This window comes from Cygnus atratus, chromosome 3 (genome assembly GCF_013377495.2).
Source record: "Cygnus atratus isolate AKBS03 ecotype Queensland, Australia chromosome 3, CAtr_DNAZoo_HiC_assembly, whole genome shotgun sequence".
In the NCBI taxonomy this organism is placed as follows: domain Eukaryota; kingdom Metazoa; phylum Chordata; class Aves; order Anseriformes; family Anatidae; genus Cygnus; species Cygnus atratus.
Genome location: NC_066364.1, coordinates 83,601,766 through 83,627,467, shown reverse-complemented (window position 1 = coordinate 83,627,467; position 25,702 = coordinate 83,601,766). Strand labels below are relative to the sequence as shown.

The window sequence follows — 25,702 nt, the reverse complement described above, 5'->3', positions numbered from 1 at the left end:
ACAAAACCATCTTCCAGAGTTATCCAGGAGGTCTGTGGTGGAGCAGTGAACTGCATTTGGGATTTCAAACTCCAGGCATTGTAGTAACCCTTGGATCAGCTTTCACCATCTCTAGACCTGTCATTTAATCTCAACTCTTTTAGTAGGCCTAGATATACGATACTTAGCACAGTATTTAGCATAAGGCAATGTAGGAAACAGTATATGATAATTTTAGAGATTAAATATTTATATAAATAGTGATTTGGCAGATATGAATAATTTGGAGGCAACATATGGTAGTTAGCTAAAATGAGGCTAATAGAAAGATAGATGACTGAGAGACACAGCTAATGAGAAATAGAAATGAACCACAGTTTACAAAGGGCAGAAATAATGGAGAAATAGCATGATTACAAACTGGCCTACAGAGACAATTTTTACTTTATCTAGATTAAGATAAAATGGTATTACCATAGTCAGTGGTAATGGTACCTTACATAAATTAAGATAATTTGATATTAGCGATTAGCATAATACATTGAGGATTCTGCAAGATGTGTTCTTCTGGTACTGAACTGATGCCAAGGTTTCATTTACAAACATCATGAAACCTTCTTTGAGATTTAACTTCCAGTTCAGCATCCTCAGTAAGGTTAACCATTACTCTTGAATGCATTCTTTCTTCTTGTATTATTTATACTTTAATTTCCTACTCTTATAATCAAGAATTGCATAGATTTATACCATTGCATCTCATAGAATCATAGATTGCTTTGGGTTGGAAGGGACCTTAAAGATCATCCAATTCCAACCCCCTGCCATGAGCAGGGACACCTCCCACCAGACCAGGTTGCCCAAAGCCCCATCCAGCCTGGCCTTGAACACCTCCAGGGATGGGGTACCCACAGCTTCTCTGGGCAACCCAATCTCAAGAATTTTCCACCTCATAGCTGCATTGCACCATACTTTGTTATATTACTTATCTCAAATTTTCAGTAATGCTAAAAAATGGGAAAAATAAGTTGGGACAGGGAGGCAGGCCTTAAAATCTCCGTGTTCCCCTGGCTGGAAGGTCAAAACATCCCCTTCCTCTTCTTAATTCTGTATCTTGAGTCAGTTACACTGTTCATTTACTGCAAACAAAAAACTCTGTGGGCCACTAAAAATATCTATATTAAGCACAATAGTTTATCTTTCCACTTTGTCCTCTTTGTCAGTGGAAGCTGGGACAATCTGGTACTGAGAGTACAGAACCAAGACAGATTGCAGCATCACGTTAAAAATCTTTTCCCTCTGATCATTCCTTGTACATCATCCTCTGAAGCAGTTGTGTCATTTTCACAAAACTTAGCACAAGATTTCTCACACAAAGTTCTGATCTACAAGAGACTGGACAAGCCTCCTGAGGAGAGACAGGCATATAATCACCCAAATTTTTGGTTGGAGACGGGAAAAGAGACAGAGAGAGCAATTCCCAGCATTCTGATGAGAAAATGAAAAGATCCTTCTCTCACCTCTCTAAAGCAAACCACTTTGTAAAAACAATGTGAAGTCTTTTTCCCACTTCTATGTCCCATTTATTAACCAAACACTGTCGAGGCACCATCACACCAGCCTTTCTAATACAAGCATGGGTTGAGGAAATAAAAATTACTGTGTAGGAAAAAACGGTGGAGAAATATGGTTGAAGTTCCTTACCCCTGCACATCACTGGGAGAATGGGAGTACCTGAGAGTCTGCATGTCTGAATTCTGACTTACAAGCTTAAGTAATCATGCAAGAAAAGATTACTTAGCTATAACTGAGAGATCTCAAGACGGGGGGAGGCCTCAGGAAGGTCAGAAAATTGAGCAATTTGGCTATAAGATGTAGTGACAACAGGAACTAGTGAAGAAAAACAGCAAACCTTCCCTCTACATATTTTTGGAATGTAATGTATGTTTTTAACATCTGTACAAGAATCAGTTTTTGTTACTTAGTCATCCAGTGTCTGTCTATGGCATGTCCAGAGCAGTGAGATAGTTAGGATTTGGATATCCTAATCTGACTGTGGTTTATGGGCAATCTTTCTAATGAGTCAAAAAATATATTATTTCTCCATTTTCTACAAACAGCCCTTCACCTTGGCACAGTGTCACAGTGACCTTCTGGGGTAAAAGACAGTCAAAGGCTCCTCATTTTAATCCATCAGTGTTGTTCCTCATCAGCCTAAGTGTTTGCTTCATGGCAACCTGAGAGACTGCCTGATTCACTTCCAGGACACTTTTCACGTGTGAGACAAGAGCTTAGCTTTCCCACACAGCAAGGCAGAAGTGCAAACTTGTGCAAGTTTAAGATAGAAGAGTACAGAAAAGATTTAAAACTTTTACCTTTGCAAGCAGTTCATGAAGTTCCGCCTCAGTTGGGAAGCAACCCAGTGATCTGACAATTGAACCAATCTCTCTGTAGGAAAAAGAGAACATCTGTGTCAGTAAATTTGCAATACAAGAGTGGCTGTGCACACAGGAGCGTGCATGTACAAGCACACACATGCACGAGCATATGTATGTGGACTTTTAAGACGATGTCTCACTAAGCAATGCCTACTTTTACAGACATTAAATATCCTGAAGCTTTTTGGAAGAGTATAATTGTACTTGGGGCTTTCCCAAAAAAATCCTTCATTACCTTTGTGTACAGTGTACTGTGTGCATGTTACTTTTCAGCTGATGTCCTCTAATTGTTAGGCTGAAATTCAGTAAAGTCTACCTTTACGCAGTTAACAAAACACTTGGACATCTATTGAGATGAAAGGTGACAAAAATATATGTTTACATTAAATACTATAAAGATACAAATTCTAACTGCAGTAGAGAACAATTACAAAAGGTCAGGAGTGAGGCAGCCCTGCTGTACCCCTGCTGCACTCCAAGAGTCAAACAGACCAACTCACCGGCTTATCATCACACTGTTTATGCTGCTAAATATATTCGTAGCTTGCATTTACTGCTGAACCTCATGTAACTGTTCTGTAGTTCTAAACACACACAAAAAAAGTTAAAGCTGAACAACACTGCAGACTAGAAGCAAAAGTACTGAAAAGATATTAAAAAAGTACTACTGAGACTTATGGTACAACTGAAAACAAAATAGCAGAAGTATCAATATTGCTAGAGATTTTCAGTCCAATTCCACAACATAGAAATTCAAGTACATTTCAATAACTATCCACGGCAATGGTGGCTGCTGCGTTTCAAAACTCTGTGGTTTCCTCACCTTCACCAATACATTTGGAAAATTAGACTGACGAACAAAAATGGTAGGCACGAGAAGAAGATCTCTGTAAAATCAAAGTAAGACCTCAAACATAGCGCACCATGAATGTGTAAAAGTAGGCAGGTCAGTCTTCAGTCTTCTGAGATAGGTCCCGAGGAGCTCCCACTCTGATTGAAAACGTGAGAGCACTACCATAGACAAAAGAGAAGAAAAGGCTGGCTGCACAAAGCAATATCCAATCCCACACATAGAGTTGTTGTGGAATTAAGACCTCTGCTCAAATGACTCCAAGTGAAACCCTGCCCTCTGTGAACATTAATGGAAGTTTGGCTTCAACGACCTCAAACATTTAGTCCAATTTTTTATAATTCTTGTCCATGCATCCTATTTCTAGTACAGATACACTGTACTTGATGCTCTCACTCCTGTACTCCTTCATTTTTACCAGCTATAAAACTCTTGTAAATATTCTTACCTGCCCCAGAAAAACATCCAGCACCAATCACGCCCCCCAGCTGTCCCACACTACTTCCAATATCCCAGACTGCCAGAGACAGGAAAGTTGCCATCCCACTCCTGCCTCAGCCTTCACATCATCAGAACTGCAATGTAAGTAAGGTAAGCCAGCCCCTAAAAGAGTTTGCATTGCTGGGTGCTGTTTCGCACCGTCTATGCATGTGTCAGTGTGAGGATACGGTTTGAAGTGTTTCTGGTCAAGAAAGTTACATGCCACATTTGGTAGTAACATGTAGTGTAAAGGACCCCAGATAGATAATTATGTTTTCCTCTCAGCCACTTCCTCTGACTTAGTTCAGCAGCTTCAGTTTCTACTGTGTAGTTTTCAGCAGACAAAAATGATGGTTAAAATGAGTTTATGTTCATACAGGCTTTGTAATGCAGACACAATAAAATTTTGTGTCATGGTTTCCACCCCAGATATAATATTTTCAGTTACAAGGTTTGCACAATCATGGATACCTTTGACTCAGGGTGTGTTATAAGCAGAATGAAACAAGACTGCCTTCCTCAGGCTTAATTTCTTACTAATTTGTATTTGCATTAGGAATTATCAGATACTGGTGTTGGCTTGTCAACCAGGGTAGTTTTCCATATTCTTCACAGGTATCCGATATTTCAGGAAGTAATATTCATACTTCTACAATCATGGCTAAGAATTGTGCTGTGCTGCCACCTTCTGATACAAGATTGTCAGCCATTAATAATCACATTATTGTGATACAGCCCTGCAATATGAACGTAGGAATAACATAGCTATAAATTGTTTTTCATTGTCATAACTGTTCTTTGATTAAAAAAAAACTAGTGTGAAGTAGTGCATTTACTATGTTAAATAGATTTTGAATACATTATACATGAATACATGAATGCATGAATACATGAATGCATGAATACAATACTAGCTGAATGAAAAAAAATAAACAGAAAAGTCTATTCATACGATATCACTGATGTAACATTTTTCTCAAGCTCTATATCCATTGCAGAATAGAGTGAAGAGTGTAGCAGACTTTACAAGACTCCAGATGCAAATGAAAAACAAATAAACAACAGGTATGTTGTGGTGCAGTGAGGGCTGGGGGCTCCCCAGGGTGAACTGGGGTCCCGCTGCCCCAGCCAGGAGCAAGCAGCCGGAAGGACACCAGGCTGTGTCCGTGGGCATTGGGCATCTCCCTGGAGATGGGGATAAGCCACGAGATTTAACAGAACAATCTTCACAAAAAGCTCAATGAAGTATGGAAAGGAATTGCACCAAGTGTAGAGACACGTCCTGAAATTCTCCCTATCTACAGTAACTGAATAATCATTTTACTTCCAGAAAGTAGCCATAATTTCTTAAATTTAGAAGCAGTAGTAAGCATGCATTGCTAAAACCATGACATAAACAGTTTGCACCTTTCTCTCCTCTGTTTATATAGAAAAGAAGTCTGGAACATTTAAGGATGTTTTCCTATTTGGTTTTATTATACAATATGTGAGGAACGTCTAATGACAACATAATTTCACCAGTTCTCCCCCTTGTAATGTTTATACTCATTAATTTAATTATAATTAAAAGATCTGGTGAGATTCTTGTGAAAATAGTAATTGGAAATATGAAAAATTCCTTTAGTAAGCTTTAATGAAAGCAGTTCATAACAACTTCAGCACCTGCTCACTAAGATATAAAGATGTATTTTATATTTTTATAACAAAAGTCATATTGGTATATGTTATGGATGTTTATGTTAAAATGAAGTTGAAGTAGCATTGTCAAATATTCAAACTTTTAAAATATCAAAAATAAAATTATTTGGGAATTTTAAAAATGGAATTCCTTTAGCTGTTTATCTTTCACCCAGTTACGCCCTGAGGAGTCTAACAGTCCATGTTTCTATCTTTCACTGAACTTTTTGTTACTTGCTCAGATATATATTTTGTTTATATTTCCATAACATTGCATGCTAAAGGTATCGCACATGCAGTTCTCCCTCCTGACTCCCACCTGGTCAGCCCATTCCCCCAGTTCTGGTCATCCCATTTCAAAAAGAAGACGACTGAACAAGAAGTACAAAAACAAATGACGAGAGCTATGGAACAGCTTCTCATTAAAGATTAAATGCATATGGACTCTTTGGCCTTCAACTACAGTGACAGAGAATGAGAGCTATGAAATCATCAGTGGTGTACATAAGATTAAAAGAGAACAATTATTCACTATCTAACACTAGTTAAAAAGTCAGGAGTCTCTCAAATCCATGTGGCAGATGTAAAACAAACAAGAAATACTGTGTATTTGCTCAATTCCTTCTATTCCTTCCCCATGTAACTACTAGTTACAGTGAGGGTACTCAGCCAAATGGACTTTTGGTACAATCAAGTATGATTGTCCTTATGTTCATTATTACATACTGTTATACAGTTATATAATCAACTTACATGCAAGTCTCTTCCTAAAAGAGGAAGAGACTTCCTAAAAGAGACTTCCTAAAATAGGAGGCTGTAGCGAGGTGGGGGTTGGTCTATTCTCCCACGTGCCCGGTGACAGGACGAGGGGGAATGGGCTAAAGTTGCGCCAGGGGAGGTTTAGGTTGGATATTAGGAAGAACTTCTTTACCGAAAGGGTTATTAAGCATTGGAACGGGCTGCCCAGGGAAGTGGTTGAGTCGCCATCCCTGGAGGTCTTTAAGAGACGTTTAGATGTAGAGCTTAGGGATACGGTTTAGTGGAGGACTTGTTAGTGTTAGGTCAGAGGTTGGACTGGGTGATCTTGGAGGTCTCTTCCAACCTAGACGATTCTGTGACTCTGTGATTCTGTAAAAACACCTCCTCACCCGAACAACATCCACCCTCACAGCACCCCAGAGGAATAGGGATGTGTGGGGTGAACTGCAGTTGGGGTCACCTTCTGAGAGCAGGTAACTGTGACACAGATGGGCAGGGACACTCCTTGATGTGCTGGGACTAATCTGAAAGTGAAGGAATCTATTCGGGACCAGGACACAGTACCAAATGAGCTATTGGAAGAGAGTTTTCCTACTAATAATTATAGCCTTAGACTTTTTGTCTAGGCTCACTTTCCTCTTGCCTCTTGGCTCCACCAGTCCCAGCCAAGTCACTCCCTTTCCCAAGCCAGTCTCAGTCTTCAACTACAGAACAATGCAAGATGTTTATTCAACAAGCAAAGACATACTTGTAAAATCAGAGCCTGTTTCAATCAGAGGACTGTTTCAACTACATTTTCTGGTAAAGCAGACACAAGTTTGGAGAGTTATTTATCTCCATAGTAGAGCCTGTAATATTTCTGTGTGAAGATATTTACAAACCTGACATCCACAGTTTTATTGCATTCGTGGTCAAACACCTCAAAAGCTTCTATAATCTTCTTCTCAATTTCAGCTACTGCACCATCTGCAAAAAGAAACATAGGAAAAGCAAAAGAAAGATTCACTGAGCTGTTACCAATTGATTTATTTCCAATTTGAGTACAGTGACAGTAGAAGCACCAAAACAGATAAAGGGGCAGACAGGAAAAGTACTTTGAAAAAGCAGAAGTTATTCTGAAAAAAAAAAAAAAAACACTGTAAATGCAGAGTCTGACATTTATATTAGCAACATGGCCTTGCTATGGCTCTGCAGCTACATCAAATCTGGTGCTGACGGTGCGTCTCAGCTGCATGATCACCTGGCTGGCCAGGTGTGGACCCTGCTAAAAGTGTGCAACAGCTCGTTCTGTAATGTGTGCCTGGGCCCTTCCTGGACACCTTGGTGCCAGTGGAATGAGCAAGGAGAGAGAATATGGGCCCAGGCTTGCCTTGAGATGGGGTAAGTCACTTTGTTCAGGATTCTGCATCCAGGAAATGTAAGTGCTCACATGTCCACTACGTTAGCCATAACTTGAAGAGCTGAGAACCAGGAACAAAGATAGCACAGACATGTGCACAGTGAATATGTCTCATAGTTAATAATTTATTGCAACAGTTTGGAAAGGAAGAAGTTCTCAGGGAAGAGGAAGGAGTAATTTGTTGCATTTGCTTATCATATCTTGATCTCAAAGAATGGGAAAAGAAGAACCACAAGTTATCACAGTTATACCTCATCTAAAGCCAGAAATGGCATTCCTAGTGTAAGGAGAGTATCAGGAAATAAATTTTGAAGAGAAAATGTAAAGAGAGGGAGGCTTCCACCTCTAACAAAAAGAAATATGCCCTCGGGGTGCTTCTCAAGCTCCCTGGCAAGGAGAAGCAAATAAAGAGCAAACTGGTTAGCCCATTTATTAATGTTGTAGTTTGACTCCAGAACAAAAGATAGAATATAGGAAGCAAAGTGACACAGAGTCGACCTTTTGGTTCCCGTGGCAGAATACAGCCCCAATCTCCAGCCTGCAGACCAAGACCAGAAGGCAGTGTTTTGTGAGCTAGCGTAATGGCCTCCACAGAAACACCCCAGGGAACACCTGAGTGATAGTCTGAATATCACACTGGTATTGGTATACTCTGAGTTTGTTTTCTCATTTTCACACTTCTCTTCTGTATTTTCAACATAATAATAAACCATAACTCTTCTGTGTTAGAACAGATCTACTTTCTTCTTTAGGCTCATCTGGTGTTAAAAGTGTTTTTGAGCAGCTCTAACCAACACTAAACCACTGGACATTGTTTCTACAAACATAACAAATTCATACCTAGCCTTCTACAATCCCAACAGTTTGGGAATCCCAGGGTCTGCAGCGTGCAACCATTTATTCCATTTGCTCTCTTGCCCTCATGACAGAAATACCTGTTTTCGGGCAAAGGGTATATCAGAACTGGACATAACTAAAAGCAACACTGGCTTTGTGATCTCCCCATCTCTATCTTGGTCCATGACCTTTTTCAACTCATCTTCTCCTCCTGTCCTGCTGAGAAGGGGAAGAGAGCGGCTATGTAGGTATCTGGTAGCTGGCCATGGTCAACACACCACTGGCTTCAAGAACTTCAATATAGCAGTGGATCAAAGCAAAACTAAGGAAGCTCATTTTCACACGGAACAGAGGTGTGTTCCATTATAAGGGCACAGGTGCCTGCTGCTTTCTGCCCAGGTTTGGTACCGAACTCCCCCAGAGGATATTCAAAGAGAAGAGAAGTAGGGATATATCCAGTGTTCCTCTCTGAGTTTAGTCCCCTGAGGGAAGCATGGGCAGGTACATGTGCAATCAACTGGAGACTGGAGCACGTCAAGGAAGAGGAGCCCTGCTCAGTCCCCAGGTACAGGACAAGCCGTATTTTTTCACAGCTTGACAATAGTCCCTGCCTTTTATGTGCCTAAGCAATACAAACCACATATAACTCCTTTCCAAAAAACAGGGGTAAATCTAGGAGGACCTGATTCCTTGTGGAAAAGGCCCTACATACTTACTCTCAAACTACTAAATTTGATGGGATTTTTTTCACTGCCTTCAAAGAGTCCTGGATCCAGTCTCCAGTGTACACTGTTAGAGTTTAGTCTTCATCAGATCAGGCACTTCAGTTGTACAGTATGTCTTGCAACAGAGAAATGCTGAAGGAATATTTATAGCTGTACATTCTTGGCTTGATGAGTGAGCCTTCTGCAGAAATAAAAATTAACCATGGGGGGGCAGGGAAACATTTCCAGTGCTGGAACAATGTAGCCATCCAGCCTTCTCAAGCTTTTGCCATCCATTAAAATACTATACTTTAATTTTACCCATTTCAAAAGGCCTGGCAAAGAGATGTCCTGAAATGACATGAAAATGATGATTTAATCTAGATACCAGATCATCTATATTTCTTCCAAGAACTGAGAGGAAGTTGTGAGCAATATCAAGAGCAATATCCATGGAAGAAAATAAAATATAGTGTAATCCTCCCAAAGACTCTGTAAAGTTGAGTGAACACCTAATAAACTATTGTCTAAATCCCTCTCGTTCCTCTAGGAATGGAGGCCAACAAAGTTCAACATAGTTCAGGATGGCAAAGCTAGTTACCAAAAGACCAAAAGTGATTCACTCTAAACCTCGCATTGGGAGAGAAAAAAAGACAGATTGCTGTTCTAGGATAATGATGGATAAAGGTCTAAAACAATACCTTCAAGAAGGCCATCAACAGATGAAACATGCAGTTATCTCAGCAGATATGATGCTCTATAGTACTGAAATTTTTCTGCATGAGGGGACTGTGCTCCATGGGTAAATCAATGAAGATTTCATGTTGAACTGCAATTTTTCAGCAGTTTCTAAGAAAGAAATACCTAAGCTCTGGTCAAATAAAAGATTTCACTCAGTAATTCTAACTAGAAAACAATATATCATTTCAAAGATAAACATTATCTGATTACTTCTAATGGCTTAAATAACAAACATTGAAACATACTGTGCCAAAGAAGATTCCAGTACGTACAACTACTTATTGCCTCAAATGCTCCGTTTAGGAATGCAACAGTTTATTTCCATTTTTATGCTGGTAAAATGCTTTTTTCTCATTTTCTCATTCTCATTTATTTTTCTATCACACAAGCAATAAGACTGAATGTTTTAAAATCCATTCCTCAGATACATTAACCAAAAAGTGTATTCACTACCAGTCTTCTTTCCTGTACTATCCTTTGCTATTTTTCCCAGTTTGTTTAGCATGAACTAGACAAAGCTCTAGACACTGCCAGTTAAGTAAGAATGGCAGGGAACTGGGACTCCCAGATTAATTCATCTGGTTCTTTCAGACTAATTATTTCCTCTCCAGATTGTCCAGACTGTTCCCTACCACTTGAGGCCCATTTGAAGCCAGCCCATGAACTGCACACCTGTCCCAGTAGTGACATTTCTTCTACAAAGACCACAGCTTCAGTCTTTGTAGGGAACAGAAGCAATTAAATAGAAGTGGCTCTGCCAGACTCTTGAGTAATAAGCATTTTAAAAAGTGATTTCTAGTTGATATTAGAAACTTGAAAATACTTGAAATACTCAATACTTGAAAATTTGCTAGATTCTACTATTTATTTAATTGTACGAGCTTGCTTCCTTTTCTTCCTTCAGGCCAGTTGCTCTGATGGTTCAAAAAGCCAACCCTTCCTTCCACAGAGAAGAAATCACCTGAAGAAAAAAGTGGCATCAAAAGAATACATAGGCCAACCTTAAACAACTTCTGAAGATGCTAGGGAGCAGTATTTGCTGCTCATGGGAAAAGATTTAGTTTCAATGCAGCTTGATGAACCTTTTTACACAATGTGGTACTAAACTACATAAAGACTAAGATTAGGGGCTGATTCATAGAAGCACCCATGGGCTTGACTTTATTCCTTGATGTTACTGCTCAACAAACCTGAAACATCTATCTTTATAAACACTGATCTACAAATATTTTAATACAGAATTGTACCAGTGGATACACTTAAGCCCTCTTACTACTCCAGCACCATTTCTTCTCTCTCCCACTAGCCATTATTTCAATCCAAAAAATAGCAGCCGTCTTGAACATGTAGGTTCAAACACTCAGAATGTGATGCGAAGATGGCCAAGAAGAAAGAGAAACATTTTGAAGAGGGCAACGGACATGAGAGGGGACATGACTGTGCAGGCAGACACACAAGAAAATGTGAGTGTTCAAGCCCCCTGCCACTGCCACTCAGCTTCAGTGAGACTTCTCCTTCTGCTCACAGATCCGAGCTGCGGTATTTACAACCACACTGCTAACACCGCTCCAACACACGTCCATAAGACCCCTACGTCCACCCTTTGCAAATCCTAGCTCTGGCCATCACCCCTAAAATCACAAGCAGCTCTATCTGTCTTGCCACGTGATGCCAATGAAAAAGGAGAGGTGAGAAGGTAAGGTTGGGCTTTGGGGAGTATCTCAGCCAGCTGGAGGTAGAAAAGGTACAGAAAAGTAAGCATGACGTCTCTGCTTGAAATCTGCATGATCCAAGAAAGGGTTTGGCCAACAAGCAGAAAGCTAAAACAGCTCTTACTCCTCTGATGTTCAACAGCTTTAATACAGAGTTCAAATCCTAGAAATGTGTCAAAATGCAGTAAAAGTTCCCCAGTATAGAGGGAGAATGGTGCAGTTCCTGCAGATTTGAAACCTGTACCACATTCCCTTTAAGGGCAATTCCCAATTTATTCCCTAGGTGTACAGGGCAGAAGGATGAAAGAAATTAACAAAAAAGCAAAAATGATTGGTTTTTGATGTTTGCAGCCACTGTTTCATCTGAGCTCTTCCAAAATCCTTCACGACACCACTAATGAAATAAGGGCACAAGAATTTAAAAATAAATAAATAAATAAATAAATCTGACTGTAGTCCTAAAGTAAAGAACATTTTCCTAAATATGGAGGGAAAAAAAATAATAATAATAGGCTTCACAACTGCAATTCAGGAGAGGTTATCAATTAGCTCTTATGAGATCTAATCAGGCTTTTAAGCAAGTGTTAACTGAACTACCACCTGGGTCAAGATCTTAAAAAGCAGTCATAACACTCAGCATCACCAGCACAGGTGAAATCTCAAACTCTCTCAAATAAGCTCATCAGTTTTATTACGACATTTTGTTTCATTTTGTTTAATGTGATGCTTTGAGCACAAAGCGAAAGCCAGTGTAGATTCATAAAATGAATTCTTGGCGATTGTATCAGCGGCATAAAGTGTTCCTATGCTACTGCTTCTTTCTCCTAACTCCAAAGCAAAGTATATCACTCCCTAAATTATTCTTCCACAAATGTTTATGTTGCCCTCATGAAGTGTATTCGGGAACTTGACTCACTTAAAAATAAATCAGAAACCTCTCCCCACATCAAAGAAGGAAAATTTACAGCATTTAACTAATTCTATTTCAAGGAAATTACTAAGGAAAAGGTATACAGCCAGAAAATAATCTTGAGGTCATTTGAATCTGACTTATTGGCAAGACCTTTCTTATCTGCTGAAGAAAAGGTGTGCATTCGATTTTGGCTAGTGACCTTAATTCCAGAGAAAGCCTATTGTACAGCTAACCTAATATGCTGAAACAGTAATTGTGTGCTATGCTCTAGAAACAGGTGGGCAAGAGAAGTATTTTCTTCTCTGCTCTGAACTCCAACAGCATGCATAATACAAATACAGTAAATACCAAAAAAAGGAAGGAACAATGTGATTAAGCTCTAAGCTTGCAGAATATGCAATATGTCTTCGTGTCATGTGATATATAATGATATAATATATGCTCATTGAAAAGAATCTTAATTCTGAAAAGATTTTGAATTAAAACAAGAGGTTTATAAAGCACCTCAGTTCCTCCAAAGAAGGGATAAGGCTGGTCCTAAATTGCAGTCCGAAGAAAACAGATCAGATCACTCCCTAGACTTAAAAGAGTGCAAAGCAAAACTCAGGACTCCGTTCAATAGACAGTAGGAAGTTTTTTTTATTAGAACCTTACCTAAAGAATGTTTCTTTGCAGCCAAAACTAAAATCCCATGAGTTTAAAGATATGTACGATTTGGGTTAATCCATCCAGACAGTAAATTAGGGGGAATCTAGGAAATGCTTCTACCAGCTAATAATTACAACAAATACCTTGCTAGCCATCTGTGAGGCAGGACAGGGAAAGATCTGGTAATACATTTTCCTAGCAACTATATACACTGCAATTGAGCAGCTGAAGCATTTCCCGTTAAGCACAGCTCCAGCTGTAACTCCATGCCTCGAATGTACAGCCTCCCAGGCAGCAGGTTCCCACTGCGAGGGAGTCGGGCCAAGGGCCCCATGTCAGCAGGAACTTTGCACAGCTGCCACGTAAATTCTCCAGCATTAAGCAGGACTTTCACATTGCTCATCAACCTCAAGCAGGCTGGGATGTTAAGGAGTCTTATGAAATTTGTAGTCTCTAGGGAAAACCATGATGTAAGGACTGGGATGTGAAACAACCCCAAGTATTTATGGCACCAATGGGAAACGTCTCCTGAGTTCTGCTGCTCAAACTGAATGAAGAGTTAAAGAAGCAGCTTCATAAAATTTGGTATACAGCAGGTCCCAAGAAAGGATCGAGCTGCAATCTTCAGTGACAGTGGTACCTAGTCCCATCTGGGGATCCAAGCTATGGTCTGCGGACTCAGGAAAGGGATAATGCTTTCCCTCCTAGATGAGAAGCATCCCCTGTTATCACAGATGGTACTTAGCAAACTCAGTTTGAGTCTGTCTCCTGTGGAAGAAGAGAAAAGCTTAACCGGTTTCTGGAGAGGTCACTTCCAAGCATTTTCAAGGAAGTAAAAATTAAATCTCAGGAACAGTAAGAGTTTTTTCTTGTCTTCCAGAATTCGTGAGGACTAGCCATATGATCACTCCCTGTTGTTTACGTTTGTCACAGCACACACCATGTGGTATCTACATAAACAAGCAAACCCCCTCATCAGCATGAATCAACAAAACCAAAACCCTACCATACACCTACCATACACCCACCATCGTGTATGCAATCAACCCTGGGCTAAGAGCTTAAGCTCACCCTATTGTTATACTTCTTTTCTTAATGGCATTATATGTCAGAATTGAAAAATTACTATTTTGTTTTCATCACAGTGGCTGCCTTATGGAAAATGAGTAAAAATGTTCTAAAAAGGGACTATATATTCAAAAATAGATACACAATATGGAGAACTCAGAGTGGAGCAATCAGAACAATCTTTGCACAGCCCCGTGGCATGAGAACATCTCATGAGAACATGTTCTCATCCCATGATGAGAACAAAACCACCACCAGCAAATAAGATTTTAGAAAATTCAAGCTATTAACTTGATGTCTGATAATAAAATGCAGGCTGTCAGTTTGATGATACAGGCGGTGGCAAAATGAACTGTAAAAGCTACATCAAATTCCGACTCAAAAATATTAAATGTTTTCTTTTTCCTTTTTGTCTTCTTTACGCAAGACAATTGTAATATGGGCAAAATATATAATAAAGTGAAGTGAAAAATTAAGCATTGTCTTGACTCCAGCTTTAGCTATGGAAATGTGATTATTTTATAGAATGATGACAGCAATAAAAATTAAAGTTTGGATCAACCACAATGGAAATATTTGGGTTATTTCAGTTAGAAGTTGAGAAATCCATTAAAGACTTTAAAAAGAATGGTAAAACAACTGTGTGTTTCAACCTCCAAGTTGTAAAATGCAGAACATATCCAGTTTGTGACAGTCCGTTGGCAGCATCTAATGGGTCTACAAGTTGCCGGTAACTTCAGCTGATAAAACAAGTTGTCTTGAATATTCCCCTATGTTTTGATTGTTCAGTAGATGGTATTTTAAATTCTATGGGATTCTAACCTACTGTAGATTCAGAAGTTTTAGTACATGTGGGAACCAAAACTAAGAAAACTAATGGGACAATTAATAAACTACTTCACCAGTTGAGAAACAAAGTATAGAAACAATTGCTGCAATGATATGAAGTTCAGCTCCTTGCTGCTCATAAAATCCTTAATCTGACGCTGTAACAGAACAGAACAGGCCATGGCCGATGTCATTTCAAGCTGGAAAAGAAGCCATAAGTAGACACTGTCTTTTGTCATCCCCCCCTCTGGGTCAGGTATGGTTCTTCAGTAATGGAAAAAATACGTCTTTCCCTCACGGTACACATCCCTGTGCCAGGGTCATCAAAGGCATTTTACTGCCGTCACTTCAGGTTGCTCCTGCAAGGTGCCATTATTTTGCCTGGTCTGCACTGGGCAAACAAACAGCCCCCACAGCAGTCCACACAGATTAGTCTGTGTCCTCAGCACTCAGTAACTCATACCTATGTGCCCTGATTCACAATGATACAACAGCTGCTGTATTAAACCTGACTTGCACTTCCCCACCAGGATCCTACCTGCTTGCTCTGCCTGGAGCTTGCACTGAAAGCCCAGGGATGCAGATGACAAAGTATGCCAGCACAAAGCCCCGGTGGAACCACAACCACTGTCTGGGCTTGCTGTAAATAATGCAGCAACCTATGGGAACAGAGAAGGGCAAATATTGAGGGATACCCTTGCTACCTCTGCAAATTCTTTGACAAGTCCTTGTTGTAACATAAAATTGTCCATATGTTGGAGGGGAGCAATGCTATTTTCTGCATCACTTCCTATACTACGACCCCTGTCAGCCTCCCTAAGCCCAGGCTTCTGAAATAGAGACATTAATTTCCCTGGGTCTACACAATTCTTTCTGGAGGCCACCAGAAAAGAGGGCTGTAATTTGTTAATCAAAGCAGTAAATGCATATAAATATATTTATACATATAAAAAATATTTATACATATAAAATGCAAACCAAACATACTCTAAACTTACTGAAAGTATTTACAACCGAGCAGACCTTGAATATCAAGGGAAGGAGGGGCTGATTGTTAAGAGTGGCTGAGTGGGATTGGGTCCCAGCAGGGATCCTGCTAACATCATATTGCACTTACATACATACATATATATATATAATATATATACATATATATAATGTTGCACATATGTATTATAATGTCTTACTTGTGTCACCATACCCTCACCTTTTCAGGCGCCATGTGTGCCTGCATCCTTAGCAGCTGAGATGCTGCTGATGAGACTTATTTTCCAGTAAAAAGAAGGTGGTGATTAGTTTCTCCCTTGCCCTACAGGCAAGATAATCTCTCCTCTCTGCTGTTCGAAGAGCTCCTGAGCAGCTTATTGGTGATGGCAAGCTAAGTCTATACAACTCTGTGACGTACAGGAGAATGATGCTACAGCCATGTGATTTGCTAGAGAAAATCCCACTCCCTTGCAGGCAGTAATTCTGAGCGATGAACACAGGCGTGTATCAATCCATGTCCAAAGTGTACTTTGTGCAACTCAGGGAAGGCTCAACAAAATATGCCCTGACGCTTTTACTGTACACAATCTGTGTATCTATGCTATATCTACAGATAATGAAGCACTGATCTTCCTAAGTATTAAGAGAAGCCTACAACCCTGGGAAATGAGCAAGGAATATTACCTAGTTATACTCAGCTGGAGTTCAATTTTCTCAAACATGAGGCAGTAGCTGAGGTGTAGTAAGTGATCAGTTTTTTGTTGTCTTTGTTTGTTTGTTTGTTGTTGTGGGTTTTTTTAGGTGGGATGGTATGGAAGGAGTCCTTCCTATTTTCACTCTACAAAATAAACTCGGGCTTTGGTCTGCATCTGCCAAAGAGGAGAAGCGGAGAAGCTGAGGCTGGCTGCTTGGTATGACAGGGCTGCAAGCGAGATGCAGTGCAGATCATGTTCCCAGTCCAAGCGATTAAGGTGAGACAGACTCTGGAGGCAGAAGGGATTGCTGACCTGGGGCAATCCCAGCCAGTGTCCCATGGCAGAACCCAGAGAAGACCTGCCAGTCCAGGCCTTGGAAAAAAAAAAGGTTTTGAAAAGAAAACCACGCGTTTGACTAATTCAGGTTAAAATTTAAAAAGATTCTGATGTTCTCTGGTGAGCAATCTGTAAGCCACACTGCAGCATTCCTTCTGTATCTGCAAGGACAATGGCCCAGTGGAGGCAGTCGTCCCCTGCCTCGCTGGTATGAGTAGGCACAAGCCTTCCATCAGGAAGTGACAATGCAAGCTGGACCCCCACGTGCGCAGCAGCAGAGGCGGGTTTTCTGCTCTCTGCTTTGACCAGCCAGGATGACACCGTGCAGGAGGATTACCACCTTTAAGTAGCAGGGACATGCACAAATACGTGCCCTCCGGCTGCCCTCCAGGTCCAGCCTCCTGCGGCGCTGCTGCTGAGGACTGCGTGCAGCTCCACCTCGCCACAGCCCCGAGCTGCCACCGTGCCCCTGGCTGCTGGGGGCACCGCTGCCAGCGCCCCGCGACAAGCACCTTCCCTGTGCTCTGCCTTGCTCCCTTCCCTGCAGCTACAGCTCACAGACTTGTCTCACCCCGAGTACAAAGTCTCTCTGAGCTCTGCAATGGTCAACAGAGACAGCTCATGCCCTGACCTGACCTTCGTAAGCACCTTACCCGTTCTGTCCTAGCCCACTGTCACCCCGCATTAAGGAGGGCCAGGCTGCCAACAGTAACACAGAGCTCACCGCCTGTCCTCTGGGGAAAGCGCCGTACTGGGAACAAGAAGGAACGCATGCAGGGTATGTCCCGTGTGTGTCCAAACCTCTAGACAAAAAGTAGGGATAATCTCAGTTTCAAAGAATCTGAAATCTTCGTTACTTAAAGCAGAAATGCCTGGCAGTTCTCATGAGCAACTTCCAAAACACAACAGCACCTAGTGTGACCCTAATGGCTTCTCCAGCTTTCATGCAAGTCTGTTTGCCCATACTTTGTGCATTTGTTGCTGCAGAGTCCTTACAAAAAGCCTTCTTGGCTTTCTCCTTTTTCCTTTTCCTTTCCTTTCTTTTCCTTTTCTTTTCTTTTTCTTTTTCCTTTTCCTTTTCTTTTCCTTTTTCCTTTTCCTTTCTTTTTCTTTCTTTTTCTTTCTTCTTTTTTTTTCTTTTTCCTTTTCCTTTTCTTTTTTTCTTTTTCTTTTTTTTTTGTTCTTTTTCTTTTCTCTTTCTCTCTTTCTTTCTTTTCTTCTCTTTCTTTCTCTCATATTTTGTCATGTGTTAAAACATTTTTTCACCTCCTATCTGTTTAGCCTTTTTGCATTTCAAGGAGGGAAGGGCCGAATAGGACTGGCCTCAATGCTCTGAGATGAGACACTTACATTACAAAAAGAGACACATCACAAAAAAAGGCTACAGAGTCCTGAATCTTAACGACATGCATTTTCGGTTGATAAGCTGTCAAACGTTTTATGTCAGGAGTATCTGTAGCATTTTTAGGGTACCAGCCAGGATGCAGCATGAGACGTTCAGCTGCGGTTCCCAGGACAGGCCCCACCTGCCCTCCCCAGCAGCTGGCCCCAGCCACGCCGCGTTAGGCCCACAGGCCTCTTCTGCTCCCTGCTGCTCCCAAACCACCCACTGGGTGCTCACAACAGCTGCAGATTATTACTGTGGAAGCAGCACACCACAAGGATTTGCAAGAAACACGTGACCAAATAGGACCTAGCAGGTCTCAGTTACGACATGGATTTCAGCCAGCCAGGCAAAGCATCTATTCCGCAGCTACTCAAGTGGTAGCTGGGTTTGCCTTCAGGGAGCCACGGGCGGCACGAGCCAAACATGCAAGCCCTGAGTAATGCTGCTCACCATAACCATTTGCACGGGTCCAGCTCTAGGAGCAAAGCTCTCCTTCTGCTAGCTGCTGTCTTCGGACAAGCTGCCAAGTACCTGTCACTGCATACAAGCGGCACGGAGGGCAGTGAAACAGCACGCTTTTTTTGTACTAACCTGCAGAACAACAGGGGGAAATTTCCTTTTCATATAAAAATCTTACTTGTCTGCTGAGCAGAGGATGTGGAAATATGCTTCCAGTCATCAAAAGAGAGCAAGAAAGTCCTATCTGTGCATAAATCTGGACAGCCTCCTGTACACCTGTGATTCACAGGTAATATACAATTAATATCTTCTACTTTTCTTGCAGAAAGTCATGATGTTATCCTTCCTAGAGTGAAGTAAAAGAAATGCCAGCACTTGAGGTTTGTTAGCCTGCAAAAATAATTGCCACACTTATTTTAAAGTCAATACCAGCTGCACGTAGACTTCATTTTCATCAGGCAGAGATAAGCTCAGCATAAATCTCCATTAGGCATGTCTTGCACATCCCTAAATTCCCAACTCTGGCAGTTGTTCCAGTCAGCACTCCTGTTGCAGCTCCGAGCTGGCAAAAACAGTAATCTCCACTGCTGCAATTTGTTCTGTATCTTTCATCTCAGCCACATCTGGGAGCTAATGAAAGACTGATGTCTAGCCTATACTTATATTCTCTTTCATCACCAGCGGCAAAGTGCCCTGCAAGGATATATAGCTCTCCTGGCAATGCTCAGAGTCTCGCTGTACCTCCAGCCGCCTCTGACAGGTAAGAGCTAGCACAGGCTGCAACAGAGGCAGAAGGCAGCCCGTGCTGCTGGACTGCATGGTCCCTGAAGGCATTTACCTCTGTTTTTCCTGGGCTCTCCGCAGGGCTGGGCAAAGAATCAGGTGGCACAGCCACAAGGGACAACTCCAAGACCGAATTCACAACAAATTGCAGCAACGCAGCGGTGGCCGCTGTGCGCCCCAAGGCCTGGCTAACTCCGACGGGACTGGGGATGCCCCAGCAGGGCGCCAACAGCACGCACGCACACCTGGCTGAGCACATCTGCACCAAGCGCCTCCTACGTTTAATGTGCCCGCTGAACTGCCTCTGCACACTGACTGCTGAAGTGGTCATGAAGCGGAGATCAGAATCACGTGGATATTAGAGCTCGTGGAAGTAATTTATTTCCAACATAAACTAGCAGAAAGTTTAACTAACTACAGCAGCACAGTGGCGCTGCTAGAATACAGCAGTGTGTGAACTTTCTTCATTTGAAAGACATGCAATTGTCTAAAATGAAAGGTGAGAACTAATGTTTTTCAGGATGACTTTTAATACATGCTGCTACCATGCTGCTACGTACCTCAACTCCTTTAAGTTTCTTCACAGGGTCTCAAATGGGTTAATAAACACCACTTCTCTACTGGTTGCAATTCTGTCTGCTCTGCTCTGGGGTGAGGACTTGGACCAGCCAAAGGAAGAGTGTGAAAGCGAAACGACCTGGCACGGGATTTACAGGGGCTTGGTGCAGCTGCTTGCTTTTAAGGAGCTGCCTTGAAAGCATCGCTTGCAGTGCTAAACCACCTTCTTTACATACCATGAATGAACATCAACCTCCAATTTTCTGTTTGCCTAAGAGTAATAGTTTGAATATGAACAGCTTTTCAGCTGACAGATTTAAGACATTTACATTTATCGTCAATGGGGGATAAGACATTTCTATAAAGAAACGAAGAAGGTTGGCAAGTACAAAAAATAAAAACCAAAGAATACAAGCTGTCCGTGGATACATTTCAGAATTCATGTCTAATTTTAACCTGATCATCAGCAATAACACTCCAGAAACTTCTGTCAACTTAAACCAGCAACACAAAAATCCTTACCATTTTTAAGATGCAGCTTGGTAAGTCTGTGAAAGTGACTCGTGAAAGTTGTTTGCAACAGCAGGCTGGACTCAAGGAAATCCCTTCCATTCACAGGGCTATCATGTACTACCCACACATACATCATGTTGAGCAGTAAGTATTTCACATACCCAAAGAGCTGGAGTCTGTATTTTATTTTAAAGATTGATATTAAAGACCACATATAAAAATATCCCATAGGACCTGTCATGTAGCATACAGTCCAGCCTCCAAACCCACCAGAGCCAGGTTTGGGTTTGGGGACCCCCGCCCTTTACCCCACACAGGTGTCTGCAGGCTCTGCACAGGCTGGGCTGGGACCTCACTTCCACATTTACTTCCCATCACCTTCCCCCTGCCTTGCCAACAGCAATGAAACAGTATCTGCTCACATACAGTAAAGGTGCTCCTGAACTGGGGAAAAAAAAAAAAAACGCTCAGATCTCAGAATAATTAGTATGTAGACATGGAAATTCTTAATAACATGTTAACTATTGTTGGAGAGAGAATTTGTGGGAGTTTTCTAGCTCCCTGTCAGCACTGCGTATCTGCTGGTTGGCATTGTCTAAAAGACAAAAAAGTTTAAAGCCTTTCTGCAAACCAGCTAATTTTGTATTCAGTAAGTCAGCTAGAAGTAGAACCAAACTGAAAAACTTCTGCTATTTTATGTGCTATGGAAACAAGAAACCTGTCAATCTGCAACTACCTATTCTACATGCATTTGAGGTCACTTTTACTGCAATAGAGCCAAGAGGATCAGGGATCTACAGGCTGTGTTTATTTTTTGTTTCAGTCTCAAGTACAAAATACTAAAATATAACTCAAATTGATGTCAAGGTACATGTTAAACTGCATTGCTATCTAATGAAAGCTATAAACTTTTCTCCTCAAATAGCTTCTCACAGGAATATCAACAAGAAGAAATAAAAATATTCATAGTGTCCATCTGTAAATTCCAAAGTGATTTCCTAAGTGGTCTCATACATTCTTCCCATAGATATTCTTCTACAGTTGAAATATTCCTTGCTTGAGCCCTAAGAAAGCTACTTGTTTTAACAACTTACACTAATTTTGTATTTTTTGGCACAAACAAAACAGTCACTTAGAAAGAATTTATCTGACGAACTACTTTAGCTTGAAGGTTTGTTGCAAGTATTTAATCTATAACTTCCGTACTTTCATATACTGACGCTTACTCATGAAAACCCAAGAAAACATTTTAAAATCCTCAGTATAGCAAGACACTTAGATGCACTCTTGTGCTTAACAGCATGTGCATCATGTTATCGCATTCAGTGGGATTCCCCAAAGCCGTACACAGCTTAAGCACTTTGCTGTGTCAGGTTTGAAACTCTTGTGCTAATTAAGTGTGCTCTGAGCAGAATTAATGGTTACAACTGCCTACAGTGCTCAAGGCAGCCACTGGGCTCCTTAAAGTTGGACTCACAACGATTAGAATGGAACGAACAGCAAGAGAGCATTTTTAATCTCTGCAGCAAAGACAGACTCCAAGCAGACCGCGGTGATACAGGTAAAGGGAAAGTTTAGATCCCCCAGATGTAGGAAGATCGAGCGGGGCAACCAAAGCAGTGGCAACTCTGCCTCTTAGCCAGAAGTTAATAGTTGAATGGGATATGCAGCTTGTTCCTACCAAATGTAAACTGCAGTAAATCTCTGATTTCACCAGTGTGCCAGTTGGCAAACCAGGGCAGTTAAAGCACAAATACATGTATGACTCAACACATTGTTACTATATTTACTCCAGGCACTAAAAGAGAGGTAAAAATTCTTTCCTATCTCTACTGACAACCTCAATGTGAGTGTTTCACTAGTGGGGAAAAGGATCTGTGAGGACTGATTACATACTGCAGCTGTAATTTAAATTACCCAGAACAACTAGTAATTATTTACCAGAAAAAAAAAAATCATCACCACAAAATGGTTATTCTCCATCTCCTTAAGTCTTCACATCACCATCAGGTATTTTTTGGAAGATCTCCGTTATCCAGAAACAGTTATCCAGTTTCATATGGGTGTAAGTGTGGGAAACAGAAGCTCAGACTATTTAATCTACTTCCTTTTGGATTAAAATTCGTGACGTATAAATTGCATTTTAAGTACGTGCTGGCACAAAGAGTATGGTCTTAGAAAAACTCTTAATACTGATCACTTATACAACATTACCATAATGATATAGGAACACTGAGCGTTCTTTCTTTTATGTACTTCCATGTAATTTCTTAAATCCCAGCTGGAGAAAAATATGTCTTGTCTTCTGTCTAGTTTTACTTCAGGCACTACCGGTCTGACATTTTACTTTCAGGTTCCAGTAACATCAGTATTGAGATCAGAGATATTAAAACTTAGAAAATCTGACATGTTCTGTCAAATTATAAAGAAAGTATCTGAGAGCAAATGGAAGAACAGACAGACTGAATGAAGTAGAAAAAAAAAAGGAAAGGAATAAAATGATACTGAAAAAAGATACAAACAAATATGCAAAAGAGAAAGATGAAGCAAACAGTCTAATGTAATCAGATGGGTATAAAGAAAAAACATTAACAATGCTGAAAGCACAAACGTAGGGACATAAATTCATGCATAAAACATACAGCTCCAGACAGTATGGGCATGATATTAACACATGCACAAGCAAGATTTTATTCATGAGAACTACGTAAGTTAGGGAGTAACACTCGTGTGAGCAATGTTACGCACAAGAGGTTTTAGCATTTGACCTTTCACCTTTTTTTTCTTGTGTACATCTTGTACATCTGTAAAACATTTAAGCAGGCATTTTAACTTTGAAGAAGACAGAACTTGAAAATAATAGGACCTAAGGGAAACCTTTGCCATGAAAGTTGGTGAAACTGCAGTTCTACGATGAACCAAGAGGAATACCCTGAAGACTAATTAGTTGAAAATACAACTAATGTTATTGTTCGGTTTGAGACATCATAAAGTAAAACCTGCAGTCTTGTGTATATGTTGAATGCTTGTCAGAAGCAAGCGTGATCAGTGCGTGAATCCAGAATCTGGGATCCTAATTAACCCTCTAACTGCTTTCTGCAAGAAGTCTAATAGCAATTCTGAAATGGATATGAGCATCTTACTTTTATGGGATCACTTCTGCAGTTTAATGAGACACTGACTGCTAGTTTGCCTCAATCATATTTATAATAATGAGGCACCTTCATAAGGCAATAAGCAACTGGTCTGCCTACTAACAGAGTAAGATTCTAATGAGTAACTGAAGGTAAGCTACATGCCTCATCCTTGTATTATCCACGTGGTACAGGTCATTGTCCTCATTCTGCAGACAGGAAGCCAAAGCCTAGTATGTCACTTTCCCATGATCTATTGAGAAGTCTGGAAAGGCTGGTAACAGAGTTTTGGGGTCACAGTTATTTAGGATGACAGCATAATATTCCTCTAGATGATTACAACTTATGCTTTATGGGGAATAGTGTTTTACAGGATGTTAGAACACTTTAAGTAAATTGAAAAAAAAAAAGTCAACAAAAGAGTCTGTCTTTACAAATATAGTACTTCAATTTCTTTAAAAGTATTTTGGAACTATAAAAAATTCATTAAAGGCCATTAATCAAGCAATCAAAAAACCGTCTTCCTTCTCCAGGAGTTTCTGTCTATGGATTAACAAAATGGTGCAAGAGCTCAATACCATCCGTACAGCTGCCCAAAATATATATGAAGGCAGAAGTTCCCAATCCTGTTACCCTGCCAGAACGCCAGACTCCCTCTTCTCAGATGGTTCGGCAGACTTCTAGACTCTTATCCTATAATCTCCACCTACCTCTGCCAGCACTGTGCCTCAGCTTCGTTTGTAAAACTGGAATGATGCTAAAAATATGCTTTTTCAAGACTAAACACAAATGAAAAACAATATAAAAGAAATAACATGGTTAGAACCGACCTCACTGAAGGGACATTGGTCTGAATTCTTCATTTATCCAATGTATCTATACTGCAAAGCGTATCTTGGAAACACTTCTACCAAAATCAACTTAACCCTTCAGCATTATCCACAATGACTATTTACACAGGACTTTTCTACAGAGAACACCGCTTTTACTAATTAATGTGAAATAATCCATTCTTTACATTATTTTGAATGCAGCACTCGGAATCTTTGAAGTACTACGACATGCACGAGTTTATGGCAGGGATGGATTAACGAAGTCACAACACCGAGTTTTACAGAAAGCATGCTCTTCTCGAAGCCATACTCGAACGCCCCTGCAGGCGGAATTACCTTTAGCCTACAAAACCCCATTTCTGGCAGCGCTTCCTGAAGCACAACGCGCCTGCCTCTAAAAATAAGCCCCGGTGCCACCGGCGGCACAGATTACGTTTTCTCTTGGCAGACGGAGCCTAGCACATCCAAGCGGGCAGGATGCCCGCCTCACCGGGGCTCGGCCCTCGGCTCCCCGGCCCCGAGCGGCCGCCGGCCCGCCCTTACCCTCGCCGTTCCCCTCCTTCTCCGCCATGGCAGCGGCCCCGCGCCGTCGCCATGGGGACCCGGGCCGCACCGGGCCCTCTCGCCCCGGCTTCCCCGGGCGGCACGGCGGGACGGGACGGGATGGGACGGGACGGGACGGGATGGGACGGGATGGGACGGGACGGGAAGGGGCCGGGCGGCCCCCGGGGAGCGGCGGCTGAGGGCCGCGGCCGCCGCCTCGGGCCTCGGCTGCCAAGCACAGCCACCTCGCTTCCCTCCGTCCTGGCAAGCAGTTGCGGCCCTCACGGAGGCTGCTCAAATCAAAGTGAAATAAAACATGGCTGGTGCGGTGCACTGCGTCTCCGAGTCTCACACCTTAGATATTGTACTGCGTGTTCTCAAGAGCAGTGAGCCACAGCCCTGGGCACTGACGCCCAAAAACATCAATTGCACCCCAAACACGGA

At 41.4% G+C, this 25,702-nt stretch overlaps 1 protein-coding gene across 2 annotated transcripts in view; it reads right to left on the bottom strand.

Annotated features, from left to right (window-relative positions):
* The window catches only part of EFCAB2 (EF-hand calcium binding domain 2), a 31,086-nt gene extending 5,703 nt beyond the window's left edge, over positions 1-25,383 (bottom strand). For both annotated transcript variants that reach the window (XM_035560394.2, XM_035560405.2), the window contains exons 1-3: positions 25,259-25,383; positions 7,062-7,146; positions 2,352-2,424 (exon numbers count right to left, since the gene is read on the bottom strand). In XM_035560394.2, coding sequence (XP_035416287.1) covers positions 2,352-2,424; positions 7,062-7,146; positions 25,259-25,286 — 186 coding nt within the window. In that variant the 5' untranslated portion in view covers positions 25,287-25,383. The remainder of the gene's footprint in view (positions 1-2,351; positions 2,425-7,061; positions 7,147-25,258) is intronic.
* Between the last annotated feature and the right edge of the window lie 319 nt (positions 25,384-25,702).